The following is a 26,056-nucleotide window of genomic DNA, read 5'->3' as shown; positions in this document are numbered from 1 at the left end:
GCTGACTGAATAATAGGTGCCTCTTGCCAGAGGAACAACCTAAGCTAAGGACTCAACAGGGTTGCGAGGACTGTCAAGAACAGTATCACAGTTGCAGAAAGGATGTTTAGGGACTCGTCAACTGAGGTAGCATGGGCTGAGGTTTGAAACAGGAAAGGAGAGGTCACCCTGTTGGGAGTTTTCTATAGGCCTCCGAATAGTTCCAGATATGTAGAGGAAAGGATAGTAAAAATGATTTTCGATAGGAGTGAGAGAGACAGGGTAGTTGTCATGGGGGACTTCAACTTTCCAAATATTGACTGGGAACACTATAGTTCGAGTACTATAGATGGGTCAGTTTTTGTCCAGTGTGTGCAGGAGGGCTTCCTGACACAGTATGTAGATAGGTCAACAAGGGGTGAAGCCACATTAGATTTGAACTGGGTAATGAGCCCGGCCAGGTGTTAGATTTGGAAGTAGGTGAGCTCTTTGGTGATAGCGATCACAATTCTGTTATGTTTACTTTAGTGATGGAAAGGGATAGGTGTATACCACTGGGCAAGAGTTATAGCTGGGGGAAAGGCAATTACGATGAGATTAGGCAACATTTAGGGAGCACAGGATAGGGAAGGAAACTGCAGGGGATGGGCACATTAGAAATGTGGAGTCTATTCGAGGAAAAGCTCCTGTGTGTCCCAGATAAGTATGTACCTGTCAAGCAGGGAGGAAGCTGTAGAGCGCGGGAGCCGTGGTTTACAAAGGAAGTGGAATCTCTGGTCAAGAGGAAGAAGAAGGCTTATGTTAGGATGAGATGTGAAGGCTCAGTTAGGGCGCTTGAGGGCTACGAGGTAGCCAGGAAAGACCTAAAGAGAGAGCTCAGAAGAGCCAGGAGGAGACATGAGAAGTTGTTGGCGGATAGGATCAGGGTAAACCCTAAGGCTTTTTATAGGTATTTAAGGAATAAAAGAATGACAAAAGTAAGATTAGGGCCAATCAAAGTTGTGGGCAATTGTGTGTGGAGTCAGAGGAGATAGGGGAAGCACTAAATGAATATTTTTCAACAGTATTCACTCTAGAAAACGACAATGTTGTTGAGGAGAATACTGAGATACAGGCTACTAGACTAGGTGGGATTGAGGTTCACAAGGAAGAGGTATTAGAAATCCTACAGAGTGTGAAGATAGATAAGTCCCCTGGGCCGGATGGGATTTATCCTAGGATCCTCTGGGAAGCCAGGGAAGAGATTGCCAAGCCTTTGGCATTGATCTTTAATTCGTCATTGTCTACAGGAATAGTGCCAGATGACTGGAGGATAGCAAATGTGGTTCCCCTGTTCAAGAAGGGGAGTAGAGACAACCCTGGTAATTATAGACCAGTGAGCCTTACCTCAGTTGTTTGTAAAGTGTTGGAAAAGGTTATAAGGGATAGGATTTACAATCATCTAGAAAAGAATAAATTGATTAGGGATAGTCAGCACGGTTTTGTGAAGGGTAGGTCGTGCCTCACAAACCTTATTGAGTTCTTTGAGAAGGTGACCAAACAGGTAGATGAGAGTAAACCGGTTGATGTGGTGTATATGGATTTCAGCAAGGCGTTCGATAAGGTTCCCCACAATAGGCTATTGTACAAAATGCGGAGGAATGGGATTGTGGGAGATATAGCAGTTTGGATCGGAAATTGGCTTGCTGAAAGAAGACAGAGGGTGGTAGTTGATGGGAAATGTTCATCCTGGAGACCAGTTACTAGTGGTGTACTGCAAGGGTCGGTGTTGGGTCCACTGCTGTTTGTCATTTTTATAAATGACCTGGATGAGGGCGTAGAAGGATGGGTTAGTAAATTTGCAGACGACACTAAGGTCGGTGGAGTTGTGGATAGTGACGAAGGATGCTGTAGGTTGCAGAGAGACATAGATAAGCTGCAGAGCTGGGCTGAGAGGTGGCAAATGGAGTTTAATGCAGACAAGTGTGAGGTGATGCACTTTGGTAGGAGTAAACGGAAGGCAAAGTACTGGGCTAATGGTAAGATTCTTGGTAGTGTAGATGAGCAGAGAGATCTCGGTGTCCATGTACACAGATCCTTGAAAGTTGCCACCCAGGTTGACAGGGCTGTTAAGAAGGCATACAGTGTTTTAGCTTTTATTAATAGAGGGATCGAGTTCCGGAACCAAGAGGTTATGGTGAAGCTGTACAAAACTCTGGTGCGGCTGCACTTGGAGTATTACGTACAGTTCTGGTCACCGCATTATAAGAAGGATGTGGAAGCTTTGGAAAGGGTGCAGAGGAGATTTACTAGGATGTTGCCTGGTATGGAGGGAAGGTCTTATGAGGAAAGGCTGAGGGACTTGAGGCTGTTTTCGTCAGAGAGAAGAAGGTTGAGAGGTGACTTAATTGAGACATATAAAATAATCAGAGGGTTAGATAGGGTGGATAGGGAGAGCCTTTTTCCTAGGATGGTGACAGCGAGCACGAGGGGGCATAGCTTTAAATTGAGGGGTGAAAGATATAGGACAGATGTCAGAGGTAGTTTCTTTACTCCGAGAGTAGTAAGGGAATGGAACACTTTGCCTGCAACGGTAGTAGATTCGCCAACTTTAAGTACATTTAAGTCGTCACTGGATAAGCATATGGATGTACATGGAATAGTGTAGGTTAGATGGGCTTCAGATCGGTATGACAGGTCGGCACAACATCGAGGGCCGAAGGGCCTGTACTGTGCTGTAATGTTCTATGTTCTATGTTCTATGACTGCTCTTTCACTTCAACCATGTCTACCATGCCCCACATATCATGGTTATTATTACTCAAGAGCTTATTTGGGAGTCACTACAACACACAGACTGCAATTGTTCAAGAAAATGGACCCAAAGGCAACAAATGCTGTCCTGGCACTCACATTCAACGAATGAACAGGAAAAAAAACTCACAGCCAACATCAAAAAGATGAATGTTCCTTCCCAGACTTCAGAAATATTGCAATGACTTCCACATATCACAGAGTGACTGTTCCAAGAGACTGCTGGACATGCATATGGTCACAGAAATTTGAGGGTGCATACATGAGGATCAATGGTTGGCACAACATCGTGGGCTGAAGGGCCTGTTCTGTGCTGTACTGTTCTGTGTTCTGTGTTCTAACCGTGCGGCCAATTCCTGACTGGTATTACAACACAAGAATAGCAAAGACAAATCAATTGAGTCTCCCTATCACTGGGCTCACAACACAACAGAAGTAAAGCATCTAATGATCCTCAAAATTACTCAGTTGTTCCCATCTATAGTTTAGAAATAAGAGATCTTGGACACAAAGTTTATAACTTAAACAAAAATGAACAATTTCTTATTTATAATGTAACTTTAGCAGAACACAGATAAACCTCAAAGTCATCTACTTTATACCTATTATCTAAGCCCAGTCTTCTCTGAACATAATTCACTCCCTCTCACATACTGTTCAATCAGTAGAGGAAAATGGAATGGGTTTAACCATGTAGATTTCTGCCAGACATCAATTTAAAAGAAAATAAAATAATTGTCAACTGCCAGTTTCATAACCATTTCAATGACGAATACCAGACTTTCATGAAATCCCTTAATACAGGCACATAAAACTGCATGTGTTGCTTGAATTTCAAAGTGACTGGTCAATGCAAACAGCTTCTGCAGATCTCTAGAGACTTCTACTAGTTTTTAACTGACTGAGGAAGTCATAGAACTTTCAACATGTTGATAACTGGAGAATAACTGTACAGAACAAAACCAAAACAGCTTCCCATTCGGCAGCTTCTAAAGCAAAACAGCCTCCTGCCCAACACCCTAGTCAGCACCTGTTCATTCTTGTTTTCGCTTTTTTCAACATTCTCTATGGTTGGGTGGTCAGCACCAGTACTCCCTTGACTTATCAATTCAGCATCCAACCAGCTGCTAGCCCCTGAGTGTAGCAACATCTGCTACATCTACTGAATCATCTACTATATCCTCAAAGCAATAATTAATCTGCATTATCTTTCCAGGCCAGTTGCCAAAAGCAAATATCAGTCTTTTTTCCTTTTTTCTCCTATAGCTGTGCAACGATGGTTTTCTAATTTAAGCTCTCTATCAATGTAATCACGTCCACGACAGAAAATCACTAACTTTTGGCTTTGTTCTTCTCTACAATTTTTCAAGAATCAAGGTATTCACAAGTAGGAGGGATATGATAGCACTGGAGAGGGTTTTTGAGTAGATCTGCCCAGACCGGAGAGTTTCAGTTATGAAGAGAGATTGGAGAGACTGGGTTGTTTTCCATGGAGCAGAAGAGATTGAGGAGCTCATGATTAAGGAGTATGAAATTATGAGGGGCATAGACAGGGTCAACAGGAAGAAAGTTTTCCCCTTGATGGAAGGATCAATGACTTGGCATGTAGGTTTAAGATAAGGGGCACGAGGTTTAGAGGGGATGTGAGGACAAACATTTTCATCTTAGAGTGGTGGGAATCTGGGATTCACTGCCTAAAAGGGTGAGAGAGCCAGAAGCCCTCATAACATTTAAGAAGTATTTCAATCTGCACTTACAATGCCAAGGCCAAGGCATGGAAAATGGGACTTTAACAGCAAGGTGAATGTTTTTGACTGGCAGAACATAATGGGCCAAAGGGCCTTTCTCTGTGCTGTAGATCTCTATGACTCTAGGATACATGGAGTTAAGGTCTCTAACAAACATGAATATTTTTACGGCACACTCTTAGGTTTATTCCAGTTACTTTCTTTAGATTTTGGCATGTTTTTAGATGAAATTCATTCATTTTGGAATGTTTTCCAACAGTCAATAATTTAACAGCTCACCAAGATTGATTTTCTAAATCCTTTGGGGTTGATTAAATCAAACTCCTACTGTTTGTGACTCCATCAATCCCAGTAGAGGCCTCTGGGTTCATTCTATACTTTTAGCTGCTGCCATGGTAACTGGTTTCAGAGCCACTGACATCTAACCATAACCACAAGACAAGAAATGTTCCTAAAGAAAGGTTGGACTGTCAAAGGATGAGTTAACTTGAGTTAGTAATTTTGCAGAAGGAAAGACTACATCCTGCATTCATGGCTTACAAATATAAATACTTTATAATGCTTTTGGTTAATGTGTCAAGCTGAGGGATGTATAGAATATTCAGCAGGAAGGTAATAATACAGGGATACAAGACAATGATTCATGAGTGATTGAGTCGCAATGATGATTAAAAGCTCTGTTTCTATGATTAGAATCGTTCACCGTACAGTTCCCCATTGACTAATCGGCTAACATTAGACACATCTTGTCTTGAATATATTTTCTCTTCATCATCAATATTCAGGCTTAGTAAACATACTGCACTGCACTATTCCAAGAACAAAATGATGATGGAAAATTCTTGCTCCTAACTGGGAATGAAACAATGTATAATCAAAGACATTTACACAGGAGGTTATTTGATCCATTACATTAGTACCGGGGCAAACTTTCTAACCATAAAACCAGATGGAGTCCATTTGGCCCATCAAGTCTGTTCAATGAGATCATGGCTAATCTGATAATCCTTAACTCCACTTCTGATTTTCGTTTAATTGTCACATGTATTTTACAGTATGAATACAATAAAATACAGTGAAAAGCTTTTATTTGTTGCCATGAAATGGCGCCATTTTGAACAATTTGAGAACGAGGAAAACAAGGAAAGATATAGCTTGAACAGAATCCAACAGTCTTGAGCCAGTTCATCGCCGCCAATGACACCATCACCATCACTTCGCCACCATCTACACTGGACCCAACCAGCATCGAAGTCGCCAATCCTTAGGCACCATCTTTACCAGTGGGCCAATACTCCTCTAACAGCGCCTCATCACTGCCTGTGTCAGACTAACCAATATCAGAGGTGCACTCCTTGGCACTGGGCCCACCTCATTGATGTTGCCCTTCCACCAACACTTCACTGCCACCAGCGCTAGGCCCAACCAACAACAAGGGCGCTGGCTCTCAGGCACTACCTTCTGCTGCTGAGCCTACCCTGCCAACGCCGCCTCTGCCAGTGCAGCGGCCACCAATTCCAAGTGCTGTCTTTGCTCCAGAAAAGTAACTAGGGGCTCACTCTCCTCTGCACTGGGCCCACTCGAGGGCTATAGTAAGTCCGCCCGAGGACTGTTCCTTTGGCCTGGCTTCAGGCCACTCGAGGCCCGTGCCCTGGGTCTGCTCAGGGTCTGTGCACAGCTCTCTCGCTGCTGCCAATATCATTCAAGCTCCAGACAAGGTCAGTAAGTGAAAGAAAAGAGACAAAAAAAAAGTGGTTGGAGCAGACCAGTTCCAGGATAGGAGCCCTGCTCCTCCACCAACCTTCCTGCCTTATCTCCATTATTCTTGATTAGAAATCTGTCCATCCGAGCCTTGAGCATTCTTAACAATGACGATCCTTTCTGGTAAAGAATTGAACAGGGGCACCACCCTTTGTGAGAAGAAATTTCTCCTCATCCCTGTCTTAAACCCCTTACTCTGTGATTTTGATCCTCAAAACCTGTCTATTCAAATTAAAACTTTTTTGGTGTACTCTTCAGGGTATTTTCTTCTTTAAGTATTTATATAATTGCCCGTAAGTTCTGCGACCCACTCAGCTTTGTGGTTACATATTTCAAAGAGCATTCCAAATATTCAAGCCCCACTGTCGACAGACAATATTTGTTTGCCTTTAGTGCTCAACTCTGATGAGCAGTCACAATCCTGAAACTTCCCCTCTCAAAGATGCTTCCAGACTTGTGGAGCATTCCCAGTTTTTTCTCCCTTCGTACCAGACTTCCAGCATACTTGGAGGGGTTCAATTTTTGGAAGCATTTGTTTCTATTTCTCTTATTCTCTTCCTTCACCTGGTTTCCCACCGCCCTCCTTCATTTTGTGCATTCGATCTCTCTCTTTTTATTTCATTCTCCATCAATTTTCTCCACTTTTCTTTTCAGGTGTCACGTACTTTGGGCTCACTTTCATCTCACTCTCAATCTTTCTGTTCTCCTTTCTGCCAATTTTAAACAAGTAGACATCAAAGAAATGGGAGCACAATGGTCCGTGTTCAAAAATCAGTGGTGCCACTACATTTCTTGTAGGCCCTTTCTCCAAACAAGGTAATTACCAGCAAACCTGCCTGTGATTAAGGAGGCCAGCGGTTCAAATCCTACTCGAGGACTTCCTGGCTGCAGAAGGAATGCTCTTCCGTTTGATGGAGGCAATTAATCAGCCTGAAAAATTCTCCGTGTGTCCCATACCTTTCTCCAGGGGTGACCAGAGTCTGAAGGTACACACACACACACACACACACACACACGCACGGACACACACACACACACACACACACACACACACACACACACACACACACACACACACACACACACATATCTGAAATAGTTCCATGGGGATATTACAAAACAGACTTGAACTGAATAAAGACATAGTAAAACGAATGATTAAATGCTTCAAATAAGTTGACACATTAGGATGTTTAAGAAGAGCTTATGTCCTACAAGGGGAAATCCACAGCACCATAAAGAAGGGCTCAATAGCCTGCAGTTGACCTCGGCTGTTATACCCTGAAAAGTTTCCCCCTTCATGTTGGTGGGAAGTGGGCCAGCCCTCTTAATTGACATTTACTCGGTCACTGTTCAAAATGAAAATGCTGTACCTGACTGACCTTACCTGCATGTCTGAATTAGTGAAGCTACAGGCAGACAAGTAGTTTGTGTGCATCGCAACAGATTTCTTCTTAGCCGCCATACTCTCATTTTTATCAAAAGTCAGAGGGTATACGGAGCACTTGTTGTCCAAGCCACTGGGGAATAAAAAAGTGAACAGGTTGTCCAGATGTCTGAACACAGCACTGCAAAGACTCATGACTGGTCCTGAATGATAAAGCTCATTAGACCCCTTCAAACCTAGCTCTTCAACTAGAACTTGTTCCTTGCACACCATTCTCCTGCCCTCATCCCATATCATCTCAGATGGAGTGAAAAAACAATATCCGTTGACTTGTAATTTATTTCTAGGGCATACCAGTTTCTTCATTACAGCAGACCTGTGGAAATCTAGAATTGGTCAACAGCAGGAAAATTACTTCTGGTTTATTTCATTCAGATGACTTCCTTGGGCCTTGAGCGATGTAGGGGGCTAAATACTGACTCTTCGATGTTGGACTACAATTCCTGACATGTTAACTGGATGAAACTCTTCTCTCTCTTTCTGTCTCTCTCTCTCTCTCTCCCTCTCTCTCTCTCTCTCTCAGTCGTTGTCAGAAATCCAGATGAAAAGATCACTCAAGAACAAAAGCAATCTGGTTCCATGGCACAACAATCTCATATGCCAGTCACTGGTGTCATTAATATGGAGTTTAGTGAGTGCCCTCTACACGTGGCATTCAACAGCTTAATCAACCAGATTAATCAATGGCACATAACAATGCCACTAAAGGCTGCTCACAAAATGACTCAAGAAGTTCTCAGTGCTCCTATCCACTCACAAAAACATATTCTATTCTGCTTCAAGCCTTTCCAATACACCCTCAACCTAACCTGCCACTGACTCATTCTGAGTGCTGGCCCATTTCCTGACTGCCCACTAAGGACACCCAGTGTGACGCACCCTTGGCAGCCTTCAGTAGCAGCCTGCACCAGCAATCGGTTCAGGGCATCATGGCAATTGGAGAGGGGACAAATGAAACCCTCCACACATCCCAGTCTCTGAGCTGTGCCATGGTTGGGTAGCATTGAGGTAACCAAAGGCAGGACCTCAAACCAAGGGCTGATCCTCACCTGCCATTTGGGCAATGGGTGAGCATACCCTGCATCTTTTTCACTTGGGGAAGACTTGTTCAATCAAATGTCTCTCAGTTGGTTCAGACACCCTTTCTAGTTGGGGGCGGGCGGTTCTGAGCATCAGAGAGCCTCTAGATGGCTTGCTTCAGGCTATGTTGCTGGGTCAGTGATGGTAGCTGCTGGGAATGGACCCACCAGAGGCGCAGTATTGACAAGAGACCCACCAGGCCACATGTCAGTGAGGGCAGGATGGGCATTATGGGAAGGCTGGGGCAAAGTGGGTCAGCACGAGGGGTGCAGGAAAGGCCCTTCCTGGTCCCCCACCACCCAGTGATGGGTCCCTCGATCAGGCGCTAAACATCTTCGAAGGACAAATTCCCTCACGAGTCCACAAGCAACCTCAATATGCTTTGTTTTGTGGGCACCTCGTAGGTGACCCATCGCTGGTTGGGTACCCAGGATTAACTGCTGACTGATAACTGGGCCAGCCATCTTTGACTAACCGACTCCTGATTCAGTTGGAGCACTCCCCCTTCCAATTAAATAGCCTCCATCCATCCCTGAAACAGCCTGGGGTGGGGGCTGGACATTAAATTCCACCCAAAGTATGGAAATCCGGAATATCACCATACCTTCTAGCAAACCACTTAACAATAGCAGTGAGAGTCACAGCAGAGTGTGCTCAAACTCTTGCCTTTTGTTGGTGGGTAATCACAGAGGTCCAAGATATTTTTCCGAGCAGGTGAATGAGCACTGGGAGATTAGAGTATTGTCGTAATCCTTTCCTGATTGCTTCTGCCAGTGATCTTTTGGTTGGTCATTTATTTTAAGTCACTATTCCCACACACTGGGCACCACACGTTCATTAAGGTCCATGGATTACACAAAAGTATTTCATTAACGCAAATGGTGTAAGATGAAATAAGGCACGCTAGAATAATCAGCAAACACACCAGCCGTAATAAAGCCCCTGACAGAATACCATACAGCATCTTCAGGACTTGGCACAGCTGCTGTGGAATGATTTCCCCAGAAAATATATGACCGAAAATAATGATTATTTCACCTCACACCCTCTCACCCTTTTCAGGGTCTTTTATGAATAAACAAGGGGGACACGTTAGCTCAGTTGGCTAGACTGCCAGCTGGGGGTTCAGATTAATGCACAGAAGCAAGAGTGGGACTCTTCTGGTTGAGGTAGATACAGGAGCTGCCTCATTGCTCTGCCACAGACCACGGTAAAGTCCACTGTCACAGAGCAGAGAGAAAATGGTTCATGGTGAAGCATCCACAGAGAACTCACATTTGTGCAGTGCACAATGAATGCACACTGTCTGGTGAACTCAATGATGCCCCACCCAAACCTTCGGGGCCACTGACCAGGAAACTGGGGATGAAATACATCCTCGGGGCAGGAGGAGGGAGGAAGCACAAAATGAGTGACTGTAAATTGGTCATCAGGTGGCTGGGAAAATCAGGCAGAGTGCAATTCTAGTTGCTCATTCACTGCCATTCTTTAGACCTGATCCCCAACCTCAACAAGACTAATTGGACCCCCATGCTATGACCTTGCTTCCAGTGTGTGCTCCCTGACTCTAGGTTCTCTCTGAGTACACCTCAACATAACCCTGTTCTCACCAGCTGGAGTATTACAATCTTGCTGCAATTTCCACTGAGTTTCACCAGTCACTTTGCCAAGAGGTAAGAGGCATCAAAAAAGAAAGGAATCTGCGCGCAATAATCACTAAAGGCAGAAGCTTGATCATTATTGTGTGACAGTGGAGGACAAAGGATGCCAGTATGAGTGGCCTGTAGCACTGACCACTCTTGCTTCTCTCCAGGGCCATTGACAAATTTAAAAATTGATTTACCCTGCATCCTGGAGGGGTCTCGAGTATATACTATCTGCCAGAAAATATTTATTTTCAACAATATTGTCCATTTTGCATTAGAAAGCACCTGCACTGGAGTGGCATTTACTGAAGTGGTCCTTTTGCTGGATGTACCAGATACTGCAATGGGAACTGAGCACAGAGTCTTGCTTGTAGGGATGTCAACAAATCAAACACAGGACTTTTGGTTGCAGTCCTACAGAGTGATAGCAAAGCTCTTTCTTAGCTAACTGATCTTCTCTGGGACTTCATGGAGATGACTGAACAAAACATAAGGGAAACAAAAGCAGATTGACATTCAAGATAGGAGCAGAAGTCGGCCATTCAGCCCCTTGAGCCTTCTCCATCATGCAATAAAATTACAGCTGATCAGCCTGAATGTTTTGAACCCCACTCTCCCATCGACCCCAAATAACCCTTGATTCTGCTGCCTTACAAGAACCTATCTTCTTCTGATTTGAAAATGCTCAATGACCCTACCTCCACAGCTTTCTGAGGCACAGAGTTCCAAAGTTGTACAACCACCAGAGAACAAAAAGAAACCTTCACGTCTGACCTGAAAGGGACTCATGCTGATCCTAAATTAGTGCCCCCCCCCAGGCCTGGATTGATTCTTCATCCATTCCTCATCCGTCTTGTCAAGGCCATTCAAGATCTTATACCCTTCAAAACAAGTCCCCCTCCCCGATCACCTCACTCTTGTAAGCACCGTGGAAACAAGTCTGGCCTGTTCAACCTTTCCTGTCCTAAAGTAAGGGCCAGAGAAGCACTGGAAGCTGATGTTAATAAACACCTGGCTGACTTTACAATTGGAAATGCTGCCATAGAATTCAGAGTGTACTGGCTGCTGATGGAATGGGAAAATTGTTAATGGGTAATGTGAAAGTTCATGTTAAAAGAGACTGTACTCACCCACATGCAACAGCACAGCCTGATGGAGCATAGGCACAAGCCATCACCCAGGTACAGGGCATGGTCACTGCGTGTTCCTGCAAAATGCACCATTACTGATCAGGCAAACAGCCAACATAAACCGGGCTCAGAGAAAACAAACAGCAGACAAGTGGAAGAAAGAAATCTTGATCTGAGCTGCAGCTTCAAGATTTCTGATCCTCTTTAAGGCTCAGCCTACACCAAGAACTGGAAGCAGAAGCATTGCAAGAGACACAGGAGAGACATTTATCATCACGGGCAATACATCTACAACAACAGCAAGAACCAATCCCCTGGCTACTACAGCCCAGTCACTAGTCTGACCAGAGTAACTCTGTGAAACAGATGGGCAGTGAAAGCCGGAGCAGGGCCCAGATAGATTTCAAACTAAATAATGTTCGAACTGCTCAGCAGTCCAATTGTACATTTTTCAAAACGTTCAGCTAAAAGGATTACAGTGTGTGTGAGTGTGAGATGAGTTTGTGGAGGCATTGTGCGTCAATGAAATTCATGTGTATGAATGGGAAGGGGAAGGCAGATAGCGGTTAAACATGTACACAGGCAGAGCCTATGTAAGGGCTGTGTGCGTATATGTGCATGAAGGTAATATGTGTATGTATGAAGGCACATCCTATCTGCAGGCTGTGTGTATATATAGATAATGAGCACTGTTTGTGATGTGGGTGTCAGTGTGTTCATGGGGGGGATGGTTGTGGGAGGGGCATGTGTGTGTGTGTGTGTGTGTGTGTGTGGTTGTATATGTAGATGTGTGGGTGTGTGTGTGTGAGTGTATGTGGGTATGTCTGTGAGAGTGTGTAGGCATGTGTTTGGTTTGTTTGTGTGGGTATGTGTGAGTATGTGGGTGTGAGTGTATGGGTGAGAGAGAGAGCACGGTTGTGAGCATGTGTGTGTGTAAGAGAAAGAGTGTGGTTGTGAGAGTGTATCTGTGGGTGTGAGTGTGCGGGTGTGTGTGTGGGTGCGAGTGTGTGCGTGTGTGAGGGTGTGTGGGAGTGTGGGTGTGAGTGCAAGTGTGAATGCCAGTGTGTGTGTGTGAGTGTGAACGAGTGTGTGGTGTGAGTGTGTGGGTGTGAGTGCAAGTGTGTGTGTGAGTGTGTGGATGTGAGTGAGTGTGTGAGTGTGAGTGAGTTAGTGGGTGTGAGTGAGTATGAGTGTGTGGGTGTGAGTGTGTGGGTGTGAGTGCGAGTGTGTGCGTGAATGTGTGGGTGTGAGTGCAAGTGTGTGTGTGAGTGTGTAGGTGTGAGTGAGTGTGTGAGTGTGAGTGAGTGAGTGGGTGTGAGTGAGTATGAGTGTGTGGGTGTGAGTGTGGGTGTGTGGGTGTGTGACACTCTGGATGTGTTTTGGTCGTTGTCTGTCCATCCCCTTCCTCTCGATGTTGAGGCTAATTGCAACACCACTGCCTCCCTTATAATGGAAATGAGCCACTGAAACTGGAGATCTGCTCAAAGTCACAAAGGAGTTAGGATCAGGATATTTTGGGAGCTTGCTAACTTGTTAAAATCACAGCTTGCAACACCATATAATTAGAAAAATGTGGAGTCAATCTGTTCATGCAATTTGGAACTTACCTTGTTGGTTGTGAAAGCATCCCACACAATAACCTTTCCATCCTGCAAACAGAACAAAACTTAATCAGGACATATGTACTCTCATACCATTTATTCGCACACTGTTTATAAACGTGAATGTAAGCCTAATGACTAAGTGAAGGTAGCGCTGCGTAAACGCACGACCTTCTAGTCTCTACAGGTGCCACCAGGGGTTGCTTAGGGTTATCTCTCTGGAACATTTCTGACAGACAGGCTTGCCACATCTATAACATTCACACAGGCAAAAACCCAGAGAAATATGTTCAACCAATCCACACTTAACAGCATCTCTCACAAAGTGGCCGATACAGGGCAAAACACAATTTTCTGCAAAACGTTGAGAAGATAAGAATGAAAAGCTGAACTGGATTCTTTATTTCCATTAAGTTAATTTCCATTAAGAACATCAGAATGTTCTTCCAACACAGGAGGAAGAGAAAGAAGGCTTGTGCACCCCATTCTGGGCAGCGGCGCTTGGTGGAAGGGGTGATCCTAGAGGTTGCTTCCCTCACTGGCATGTTATTAGAACCTGTACAGACTTCAGTAACCCTATGGTTTCTATGTTGGAGTGGAGGCATTGTGGTCAACAGTTTATCTGTCAGGATAAATCCATCGGCGATCTCATCCAGAGTTCTGCAAGCACCGCACCGTAACCCGGTGCTGGTGATGGATCCCCCAGAACAAAGGCAAGTGTCAACCTATTCCCCTGGATTTGTTGAAAATTCCTTTAATAGCATATTTCACAAAAGAAGTAATAGCCCTTAAGGTACACCACACGATAGTGGCATTCCGAGTGTGATAACCAGAAAGAGCTGGCTCTCCTAATGGGTAAACCAGTGAGGACAACCCGTCAGTTGGTGGCTGAGGGAGGAGGGGATGCCACAGACTAATTTTTACACAATCGTGGAACTGGATATGGGGTAGAGAATAGCCATTAAGGGCCATCTCCCTGACCTTACTCCTCCAGCTCCATGATCGCCCCGATTGGAGAAAGATATTGCAGACCTTATTCTGATTAGTCAACTTTCCAGAAATTGAGCAAGACAGCAGACAAGAATGGAAGATTCTGCTTGTGTAGTAACTTCCACTTGCCGGTATTCTACAGGTGGCTGAATGGGCTTAGAGTCTCATTGCTAAGAATCTACAGTGTGCATTACGTCAGTTTCCATTGGTAAGATGGGAAAATTTACAGCCGGCCACTTTGCAGCTGAGAGAATGAGAGCAGATGAAATATTAGGGCTGGCCTGAAGGAGCAAGGTTGCTTAAAATTTGCAATTCATTGCTATGCAGTGGTTGAATTCCATATTCCAGGTGCAAAGTGCTCTGGACAGGAAGGCTCAGAAATTACACTTTGTTTTGCTAATCCTTTATTAGGAGGAGCTGCTGGAGGGACAGAGGAGGAAAGGAAAGCTCTACAAGAATAATGCAGGGCCTTTGACGTCTTAAGCTCCTCTCTCCTCACACCTCTAGTTATGGTCCCTGTCCCACCAGCAGACCGACATTCCCAATGGCTCAATCAGTCTCAGGGCTACCAGGTGCAAAAAATCTAAAATAGGGCAACACTGAGGCCTAAACCTGATGCTAGTTTAGGCCCCAGGCCTGAGGCCCATAGAAATGGATAAGGTGCTCTCCCGCCTCATGAAATGGAATTATTATTCGTTCAACTTGAATACATGGTCCGGGCTTTAATGAGATATGCAATGGGCTACAACAACAGCAATGGCTCTGGACAAATGTGTGATTCATGGTCAATATTAGATGACCAATCCCACACAATCTTTGGATTGTACTTATTTAATTTCAAAATGCATCCTGTTTACAAAGTGGTTTTCACACGTATCTAATGATTCCTGAAATAGCCTATCGCATTCACCTCAGTGTAATGCCAATGTTTGTGATCCACAAATACAAAAGAAATCAAAAAGCTCGTATTTGGTTACAATTTTGCTTGCCAATGGTTAGAATGGAGGACCTAGGAACTTATTCATCAGAAATAAGGAGCACTGTTGCTACAATTAATTAATTGAAGCACATTTCAACTTCCCCCCCCTTTACCTTAAACCTATGTTCCTTACTAAATGACATTTCTACCCTGGGAAAAAGGCTGACTATCCATTCTATCCAAGCCTCTTATAATTTTGGAAACTTCTATCAGGTCACTCCATATCCTTCAACATACAAGTGAAAACAAACATTGTTTATCCAATTTCTCCTCAATGCTAATTCTCTGCAAAACAGGCAACATTCTGGTAAACCATTTCTGCACTGTCTCCAAACCCTCCACATCCTTCTCATAGTGTGGACACCAGAACTGCATGCAATATTCCAAATGTGGCCTAACTAAAGTTTTTATACAGTTGCAATATGACGAGCTAATTTTCACACTCTATGCCCTGATTCATAATGTTAACCTTGCCATACACTTTCTTGACAATCTTATCCACTGTGCTGCCACATTCAGGGAACTGTGGACCTGCAGGCCTAGAAATCGCTGTATGGTAATGCTTCTAAGGGTTCTGCCATTTATTGTATTCCTCCCTCTTGCATTCGACCTTCCAAAATGTATCACCTTGCATTTGTCCGGATTAAGTTCCATCTTATGTTACAGGGAGGGGGCACTGAGAGTTGCGCTCCTCTCCCTCTCTTGTTCCCCCACCATACACCCTACCTCCACCCCTGGGACTTCTATACCATCCTCACTCACACCTCACATGTAGCCAAGGGCCCTCAGAGATGCTGGGCCTCAGCAACCGCTCCTCCAGCGGGCATTCCCCAGCAACACAGGGCTGCTGGCCTCTGGTTGCCTAGCACCTCCAGGGCACGAGGGGATTCTGCTGCCCAGTTCAATGGCACTTCATTCATTGGAGCTTCTACAATGGGAACAACATGACCCAGCTCTCAAGATGGCAAGTAGGACCCCTGTTAGCTCAGATAAATATTGACATTCCCACAATAGAACCACACTTCTGTAAAATTAACACAGGACTACCCATTGTTGTTCAACAACTAACATTCCTCTTTCCTAGTTTCACTCTTCCTAAAATTAACACAGCTTACCATTTATACCACACCCATTGTTTTTTAACAATGTTTAAAACAATATAACTGCCTTACTCATAGCTGTTTAATAAGTAATCCAAAATGTTTTTCCCTCTTTTACAGTCTTTCCCTTCCTTTCCCAAAGGCAGTGAAATCCCTGCAGGCTCTGGGCATTTCACAAGTGGGTGTCCTTGTGGGTTGGTGCAGCCAGGATCAGAAAATTGGTCAACCTTGGCTTTGCCCCCACTGCTGCCATTCACTGTGGTGAGCTCCAATTCCCCTTCTCCCCCATCCCTACCCCATTAAAAGCATCTAACAGTTAGCAACAGAAAAGCTTTTTTATTAAAACTGATTTCTTTCTCATAATCTCCGACTCTGAATGTCAGCACTGGAAACTGTGCAGTCCATAGTGCCGTACTCAGTCAAGCACAGCCTTGAGTTGCAAATGATGCTAAACACTTTGTAACTGTAAGCAAACCTGCTCATTTCTGATGTTATGATGCTGGGAAGATCATTGATGAAGCCGCTGAAGATGGTTGCACACAGGACGCTACGTTAGAGCACTCCCGCAGAGATGTCCTGGAGCTGAGACGACCGGCTTCCAAAAATCACAACCACCTTCTTTAGAACCAGGGTACGACTCCAACCAGCAGACAATTTTCCCTGGAACCCAATGCCCCTACCCTTGTATGTCTTTAACCTGATACCTTGAGACATCATGGGGTCCACAGTCGGCATTGAGGACTTCCAAGGCAACTGCCTCCTGACTGTGCCGCAACAGGAATGGGTCAAACCCAGAGATGGTGATGGTTATGTCTGTGCTATTGCACGCACAAACAAGCTTCAGAATGAGAGGTGATCACTCAGGGAAAGCAACTAAGGTTGACTGGCACCTTACTGGAGGAGCTGGGTCATTAAACGCCCCACTTTAATTGACTGTACTTTGAGTCTAAACAGACTTAGAAGAATATAACCAGATGTACACAAACAATAATGGGACTTTGGTCTTTCTCTCTCTGCAGTGGCAACTTCATAACATGTAATATCTCAATAATACAAATGAGCTTCCGCCTGTTCCGTAAGCAGAGGCATTGTACTTGGTCCTCCTGGTAGATGTCACATTTCCATGGGGATCGAAGACCAGCTGCTAAAACAGTGAATGGAATCTCTTGACTCTAGCAGCAGTGCCGGAACCCCAGTCATTTCCCACCGGGCTACTGTCACTATTAACTACAATCAATGTGCTTCACTTGAATCAATGAGTCAGCATTTTAATCTACCTTTTACCAATTTGAACAAAATACAAATATTCCTCTCTGAGCCTAGTCAGGCTTTGTCTCGTCTGGAAAAGATGCAATTTTTTAATCCGAATCTTGCAGCAAGGAAATGAAATTAAATGCGAATGAATTGTTTTCTCGGGGGTGGGGGTGGGAGAAAAGGAGCACTGAGTGAGACAATAGATTGCTTTGAGAACTACACTGCAATTAAATAAGAACTGGAGCACCATCTGGGCTTCAGACAGGCAAGATGGATCATTGAGCTGTAACAGACAGGCCAACAGAGCCCTGTAACACTGTGCAGGCTGGATGTTGAAAGGATATGACTGCACATGGGAACTATACTCAAAATGCACTGAAGTATTATCAGGCATTTTTATACATAACATTCATTCTATCAGCACAAAATGGTTGCTGGAAGTACAAAGCTACCTAAAAAGGCTCAAGAGATTTGGTATAACAGGGTGTAGAGCTGGATGGACGCAGCAGGCCAAGCAGCATCAGAGGAGCAGGAACGCTGATGTTTCAGGCCTAGACCCTTCTTCAGAGGCTCTTTTTCTGAAGAATGGTCTAGGCCCAAAATGTCAGCCTTCCTGCTCCTCTGATGCTGCTTGGCCTGCTGTGTCCATCCAGCTCTACACTTTGTTATTCTCAGATTCTGCAGCATCTGCAGTTCCCAATATCTCGAGAGATTTGATATCCACTTGGAAGCTCATTTGAAGCATCAGACATGACTCAGTCAGTAATGCATTCACCTCCGAGTCAGAATGTTGTGGGTTCAGATCGCACTCTAGAGAGCTGTGCACACAGTCCAGCCTGGTACCAAGTAAATACTGCACATTCAGAGGAGCCACCTTTCAGACAAGATGTTCTCAAGTGTAAGATAAAAGAGCCCAATGGACTATGATGAAGGCAGGCAGAGTAGTGATTGTAATGAGGTCAGCCAGCTGGACCACATAGAATAAGAGTTTCTCAATTAGGGCTGTTAATCCAGACCAATCGGGGAGCCTCGGCTGACGGATGTAAACAGGAGTGTTAGAGGTAATGTTCACTCCAAGAGCTGGCTCTGAGGAAGCTGGTCCAGTGTCAAGTGCTGCACACATGTAAATAAAGGGTGACTTGGTGACAGAATACTGGCCTCTATAGAATTGTTTAGGGCATGTGAGTTATTTCTCAAGTTCAGCTAAATTTTTGTTCCACAGCCAATATAATTAAGTCTGCTTTCCTAGACACTATCGAGTGCTCAATGCAAACTAGCTGCTGCATTTCCCTCATTGGAATAGGATAGCACTTCAGGAAATCATCCTAAACTTGTGAATGATGCTTTATAAATTCACATCTTTTCTTTGTTCTTTTAGTGTGTGACTCTGCAGTACAACATTCCCTAACTGATAATCTATCATTTGGAAGATGCAACTCAGTAATTTGAATGCTATTTTGGCTTTGTTCTGTTTTGAATCTATAAAACTCTATATCTCTTTAAATTTTACACTCAACAATTTCATCAGCATTGTACGTGTGTTCCCCATTTTCCTTCCCACACACACCACTTATTTCTGTTAAATTCTATCGCAATTGTTTTTGCTTAACTACCAAATTTATTACATGTTGCACAAGCAGCACCCGCCTTTTAGAATCAAGTACCAACTCCCATCATCTGCAATTTTTACCAACTGGTATTAACTCGAAGCTATTGAGACATACTGAAAACTGCAGTGGTCCCCACACAGATTCCTGAACCATTTCACTCCTGAAATTCACTTTATCACATATCTCTAAAAAGTACTAGCTATTCTCTAGACTGAGACTGATTTCCCTATTCTCCCATTTTAAATCCCTACAGTGAGGAAGCAGGCCTTTCAGCCCATTGACTCCACACCAACCATCCAAAGAGTATCTCACACAGACCCAGCTCCTGCTCTATCTCGCATTTCCCATGGCTAATGCACCTAGCCTGCACATCCCTGTACAATCTTGGTCAACCCATCTAACGTGCACATCTATGGACTGAAGGAAGAAACCAGAGCACCCAGCAGAAACCCACACCGACACGGGAAGAATGTGCAAACTCCACTCAGTCGTCCAAAGGTGGCTCTGAACACAGGTCCCTAGCAGCGTGAGGCAGCAGTGCTAACCACTGAGCCACCATGCTGACCCATTCATGCATTTTGGAAGTCTAAATGTAGGTTTCAGAACATTCCAAACTGAATCTGGTGGATATGTTCCTGTTCTTGACTACAATCATTACTCCCCCTCGCCCTCATTGTTGATAGGTTTCTCAAACCCATTCTCCTGCCTTCTGCCCCTAATGCTTGATCCCCTTACTAATCAAGAGCTATCTGTCTTAAATATACTCAATGATTTGGCCTCCACAGCCTTCTGTGATGGTGAGTTCCACAGATTCATCATCCTCTGGCTGAAGAATTTCCTCCTCATCTCCATTTCAAAGGCAGTGCCGTCTCATTCTCAAGCAGTGCCCTTGGGTCCTGATTGCTCCTGTTTGTAGAAATATCTTCTCCACATCTACTCTATTCAGGTGTCTCAGTATTCTGTGAGATTCACTCAGATCCCCTCCTCATCCTTCTAAATTCCAACGAGTACAGACCCAGAGTCCACAAGCACTTCTCATATGACAAGCCATTCATTTACAGAATCATTCTTGTGAACCTCCTCTGGACCGCCTCCAGCGCCAGATATGGAGCCCAGAACTGCTCGCAATATTCCAAATGCAGTCTGACTAGAGCCTTATAAAGCCTCAGCACTACATCCCTGCTCCAGTATTCTAGCCCTCTCAAACGGAATGCATTTGCCTTCGTAACAGCCAACTGAACCCGCATGTTAGCCATAAGCTTTGGAATATGTTGTTATTCAAAAACAAGACGGTGTCTTCAACTAGACATCTAGGTGTAAAATGGCCGAAGGACAGTGCATCTCCTTAATCATTCAACTTGAAGAGTGTTGAAAGAAATGCATTGTGTTTATACCCAGAAGTACAAATTCATATATTTAATTCACGTGCATAGAAAACAAGAGAAAGAAAAACTAGCCTAAGGAAGAGAAAAGGGACAGAAAGAAAAATTTTTTTTCACATTTTGTAAAATCTCCAATGATTAAAACTTGAAAGAATGAGTTTGCACACTTTTAAATGCAAATTCAGTGATGTATTATAGTTTTTAGCAGTAATTTAAATTTATTGTAATGTTAACAAAAAGTTCACTTAAATTGACAAACCCTAATTTTTTGATATCTTTAGAGAGTATTTGGGAGGCAAATAATGCAACTCTATTCCATCTGAGTATTTGAAAAGAAAGTACTTTTAAGCAATCTGTTTTGAGTTGCCATCACAGACCTCTGGAGCAGATGGGGCTTGAATGTGGGTTTCCACGGCTGAATCATTTAGTGAGTTATTCAGCTTCTAGAGAAATAGGGCCACTTGTGTTTAGATCATAGAATTCCTACTGTGAAGAAACAGGCCATTTGGCCCAACAAGTCCACACCACTGCTCTGAAGAGAATCCCACCCAGATCCATTTCCCTACTTGTGCTTTTCCCATGTCCGATCCACCAAACCTGCATATCTTTGGACCGTGGGAGGAAACCGGAGCACCCGGAGGAAACCTATGCAGACACAGAGTGAATGTGCAAACTTCATATAGACAAACACCCAAAGGCTGGAATCAAACCCAGGTCCCTGGTGCTGTGAAGCAGCAGTGCTGACCACCTAGCCACCGTGCGACCACTTCGATGGAAACTGCATGCAATTCATTCCTTAATAACGGTGAACAGTGACAGCCCCTCCAGCATTACTCTAAAGTTCAGGCCAATGTTAGAACTTGAGACTAAATTGAATAATTTTAGGTTCCACAGAGACAGCAATGAAAGGGTTTTTCTTTCACTAAGTTCTTTACTGAACAAACCCAAAACATGATACCCATCAAAATCTCATCACTAATAGTTCCCTTTTCCTGATAATTGCTTTTCTTTGTTTTTGGTAGCTTTATTGCATTCATTGTTGCAAAATGCTGCACGGCTGAGGCATTTTATTTCGACAGAAAAACAAAAATGAAAGGTGGCTGCAAAAACATGACCTTAGTTAATGACATCTGGAGCACAGCTTGTTCAAGAATAGCTAATGGGATGACTTGTACACTACTTATCTGCAATTGTGCAAACTATTAATGATCTTATCCTTCACTTTTGAAAAACCTCCAGCAGTGTTTTCTACTCCATTACATTTCTCAGAGAAGATTAGTGAAACTAATGTAAGGAAAACAGAAATAAATAACTCCTCAAAGTTAGTACATTCCAATAATTGTTAGACTACTGCTTCCGAGTATACACTAATTGGAACTCAGCCTCTGGAATACTGTCCAGCCAGAAACCCAGGATCAGAATAGGGAATCATATCTCATCAGGATTCAAACACACAACAAAATCAGGCAGAACTGTTGTGCTACAGTGGTAGTGCCTGTATCTCAGAACCAGGGAGCCAAGGTTCAAGTCTCACCTGCTCCAACAAATGTATGACCTGAACACGTTGATTAGAAAGTTTAAAGGAGAAAACAAAAGTAGGTGGCTGATCCACATGTGATAACAACATTTTACTTTTGGTGAATTGACAAATTTCTCTTCCATGTTTTTCAAACCTATTAGGCACTCAGTCCATCAACACATTTCTCCAAATAGAAGTGTTGCACTCTTGCCATACAACTCAAACTGTTGAAAAATCATCATCACATCTCTAAATATGTGATATCATCATAATAAACAAAAATGAGGCAGTTTTCCATTAAGTCAGATATAGGGGGAGAATTTGGCCATTTGGCCCATCAAGTCTGCTCTGCCATTTAGTTACGTTTCTCATTCCCACTCTCCCGCCTTCTCCCAGTAACGTTTACATTACTGGGATGTACTAACTTTGAGGAGTTATTTATTTCTGTTTTCCTTGCATTAGTTTGACTAACCTTCTCTGTGAAACCCTTACCGATCAAAAACTTATCTATCTGTGTCTTAAGCATATTCAATGACTTGGCCTCCACAGCCCTCTGTGGCAGTGAGGTCTCAGCCTTTAGGATAAAAGTCCATCAGCAATCAAAATACAACTGACGAGGTCACAACAGCATAATTTGCGATCTAGATGTGATTTAAAAATACACAGTCCAATATGGCAAACAGTGCAAAGATCACTACACTACCGTGTCTTTCATTGGCCCAATGAACATCAGAAGTGGTCAATGTCATACCTTGTGCATTCCAAGATCTGGAGAAATGCCAGGGGATGCCTCCTTTTTAACGATATAAAGCCGATATGTCCTTGTAGTGAAACACAATAACGCCCCAAAGTCATGAATGACTTAGCTGAGAAAGTGGCTCTTTCCAACTGGACCAGAAGTTGATGGACATGTGATTCTCATGTCTCTTCTGGTTCACAAGTCGAAAATTGCACGACTTCAAACCCCAATTCCTCAAGGCTACCACTAATATCCATACCAACAGTTTCATTTCTACTTCAGCCAGATGGCTCCATGTGTTGCAAAGCAATTCAATCATTTTAATGGAAGGTACTGACACCACTAGGGTCAAAGCAAGTTCCACTAATTGTCCCACGAGCATGCATTCGCCTCTTGTTATATTATTACAGACAATTTATCCAACACAGTGAAGACATATTAACTTCACAGATTTAAACAACATCACTGTCTCTTTAAAGAGAAAAATATCCTCCCTCCCATCTGACAATTTACAGCACATTCTTGTTTATGACACTTCATGTGAGATTACCACCTTATCTGTCAACCAAGACATATGATAGAACTTTAAAAGTTATTTTTAAATGAGCTTTAAGGGAAAGTGCCATAATGATCACCCCTGGAAAACTTGGAAATAAAGCACTGGAGATTGATATATTATTGCACAAACAATTCAAAGACTTACATGTCTTGCAAATGAAGGCTTTCTCAAAGTATCTAGGTAACACATAAAAGATCATAAGACCACAAAGGTAGGAGGAGAAGTAGGCTGTTCAAACCATCAAATCTGCTCTTTCATTCAATGTGATCATGGCTGATCTGATAATCCTCAATTTCAATTTCCCATAACCCTCGAATCCCTCACTGATTAAAAATATGTCTATCTCAGCTTTGAATATATTTAATAGCTCAGATTCCATTGTGTGCTGTGGTAAAGAATTCCACAGTTTCACTGCTCAAGAAGAGAATAAAAACTCTCCCCATCTCTCCCTTAAATTGGTGATTCCTTACACTTAAATATGTCTTCTGGTCTTAGACCGTTCCACAAGGGAAAATAATCTTAAATGTTCATAGTGACAACAGTATGTACCATCTACAAGAGGCTTTGCAGCATCTTACCCATGTTTTTTGGGCAGCAAAACTACAAACTTGACCACCTAGAAGGACAAAGGCCACAACTGTATGGAATCATCTACCTGCTACCCTCCAAGTTGTACACAATGCTAAATCAAAAATATATCGCTATTTCTTCATCACTGCTGCATCAAAATCATGGGACGCCCTCCCTAAGATCACTCTGGGAGGGTCTGCATCATACAAGTGACGATGGTGGCTGATGGTGGTGAGTTAGTTTGCGTCTGTGTTTTACAGGAGGTTTTAATGATGGGTCAGTGATACCATACAGTCAGTGGCTGGTGGAGACAGAGAACAGTAGTTCACAGGGAAACCTGTCAATCTCAGTGAAGGGAGACTGCAAAGAAGTAGAGAAAAATTGTGAAGGGATTTATAAACACAATTGAGGAAATGTGACATGAATACAAGGTTGGGAAGCCAGCAGAGGATAGGGCTATAGCTCATTAAAACTTAAAACAGGATACGGTGAAAGTGACAGCTCTGCAGGAATTTATTTGCTCTGCAGCTCACGCAAATAAGTGATTGGAAGCAACTAAAACATGATAAATTCCAACCTAACCAGCCTTTCTTTATAACTCAAACGTTCCATATCAGGAGGTTTCCAGATATGGAAGGTGTGAGTTGTAGAGAAAGGCTAGATAGGTTGGGATTTTTTCACTGGAATGTAGGAAGTTGAGAGATGACCTTATAAAGGTTTGTAAAATGATAGTGGGTACAAATAGGGTTAATGTCAGGTGTCTTTTCCCTGGGATGGGGGATTTCAAGTCTATGGGGCATGTTTTTAAGGTGCGAGGAAAGAGATTTAAATAAACATGAGGGGCAAGTTTTTTTACACAGATGGTCGGTCGCTTGTGGAATGAACTTTCTGAGGACGTAGTGGAGGCAGACACAGTTACAATGTTTGAACAACATTTGGATAAGTACACAAATAGGAAAAGTTTTGTTGGATATGGGCCAGGAGAGGAAAGTGGGGCTAGTTCAGTTTGGGATTATGTTCAGCATGGGCTGGTTGGACCAAAGGGTCTAGAGACAGTAAGAACTGCAGATGCTGGAAGCCAGAGTTTATAGATGGAAAGCTGGAAAAGCTCAGCAGGTCAGACAGCATCAGAGGGACAGGAAGTCAGCATTTTGGGAAGAAACCCTGTGTCAGGACCAAACAGATCAAAGGATCTGTTCCACGCTGTATGACTCTATGATAATGAAAATAAAATACAAGTAACCTGAGGCATTGTTCCAGCAATGCAGAAACAAATCCATAATTCTTCTTGGGTTTTAGCTTCAATTTATTTTTAATAAAGTATGTGAAAAGTACCAGAACAATTTGCAAAATTATGACATAGAAAATATTTCCTAACATCATACAAGCAAGAGTTGCTACAATATTTATTACGTTAATAAAGCTGAAGTCTACCAATTAAAATGAACGCACTCACGTGCACTTTAAGCTTCTTATTTCCAGACAGTAAACATGATTAAGCTTGGTAAAACAAAGTTCTCTTCCTATTCCAGATTAAGAATTCCCTGAAATTATTGTACCACATTTATAGTGAAATAAAGAAGTTTCCTTTATGCAAACATCTGAGTGTCCTATATTCTAGTTTCAGTCTGAAACTTGAGTTCAACTGAATGGAATATTCCAGTTGGATTCTTTTCTTCAATAGCAAATGTAGAAAATCAAACGTCTGAAGGTGGGAAAATTTTAACTTAAGCTGAGAAAGAGGCAAGTGCCTATTTTCTAGAATAATTTTCAAAATTCGGACCAAGATCATTGCCTTCCCAAACGGGCTTTGTGTTTTCTTTTACTACAAGTATGTACAATAACACAACAGCAATACACTGGTGGATGGTTGCAGATGAATCTGACCTGGGAGGAACTGACAATTCTTCTCTTGTCCCGGCACCAGTCCATGCACAGCACTTTATTTCCATGGCCTTTTAAGGTCCGTCTTGTCTTCATCACGAACTGTCCCAGTGCCTCTGTTCGCTCAGCCACCTGGTGAACTGGCAAGGACAGCAGAAATGGAAACATCTGATCATCTTCAAAAAAAGACAATGACTGAGAGATCATAAAATGATATATATGTGAAGTGATAATGGGAACTGCAGATGCTGTAGAATCCAAGATAACAAAGTGTGGAGCTGGATG

At 43.2% G+C, this 26,056-nt stretch overlaps 1 protein-coding gene across 3 annotated transcripts in view; it reads right to left on the bottom strand.

Annotated features, from left to right (window-relative positions):
* The window catches only part of LOC125467184 (guanine nucleotide-binding protein subunit beta-5), an 83,593-nt gene that overhangs the window by 38,621 nt on the left and 18,916 nt on the right, over positions 1-26,056 (bottom strand). For all 3 annotated transcript variants that reach the window (XM_048562667.2, XM_059639333.1, XM_048562668.2), the window contains 4 exons: positions 25,775-25,911; positions 13,192-13,233; positions 11,585-11,661; positions 7,669-7,801 (listed from right to left, as the gene is read on the bottom strand). In XM_048562667.2, the coding sequence (XP_048418624.1) occupies positions 7,669-7,801; positions 11,585-11,661; positions 13,192-13,233; positions 25,775-25,911 (389 nt within the window). The remainder of the gene's footprint in view (positions 1-7,668; positions 7,802-11,584; positions 11,662-13,191; positions 13,234-25,774; positions 25,912-26,056) is intronic.

The sequence above is a fragment of the Stegostoma tigrinum genome, chromosome 33 (assembly GCF_030684315.1).
Source record: "Stegostoma tigrinum isolate sSteTig4 chromosome 33, sSteTig4.hap1, whole genome shotgun sequence".
Classification (NCBI taxonomy): Eukaryota; Metazoa; Chordata; class Chondrichthyes; order Orectolobiformes; family Stegostomatidae; genus Stegostoma; species Stegostoma tigrinum.
Note: the sequence above shows the minus strand (reverse complement) of the source record. Positions and strands in the feature narration are given on the sequence as shown.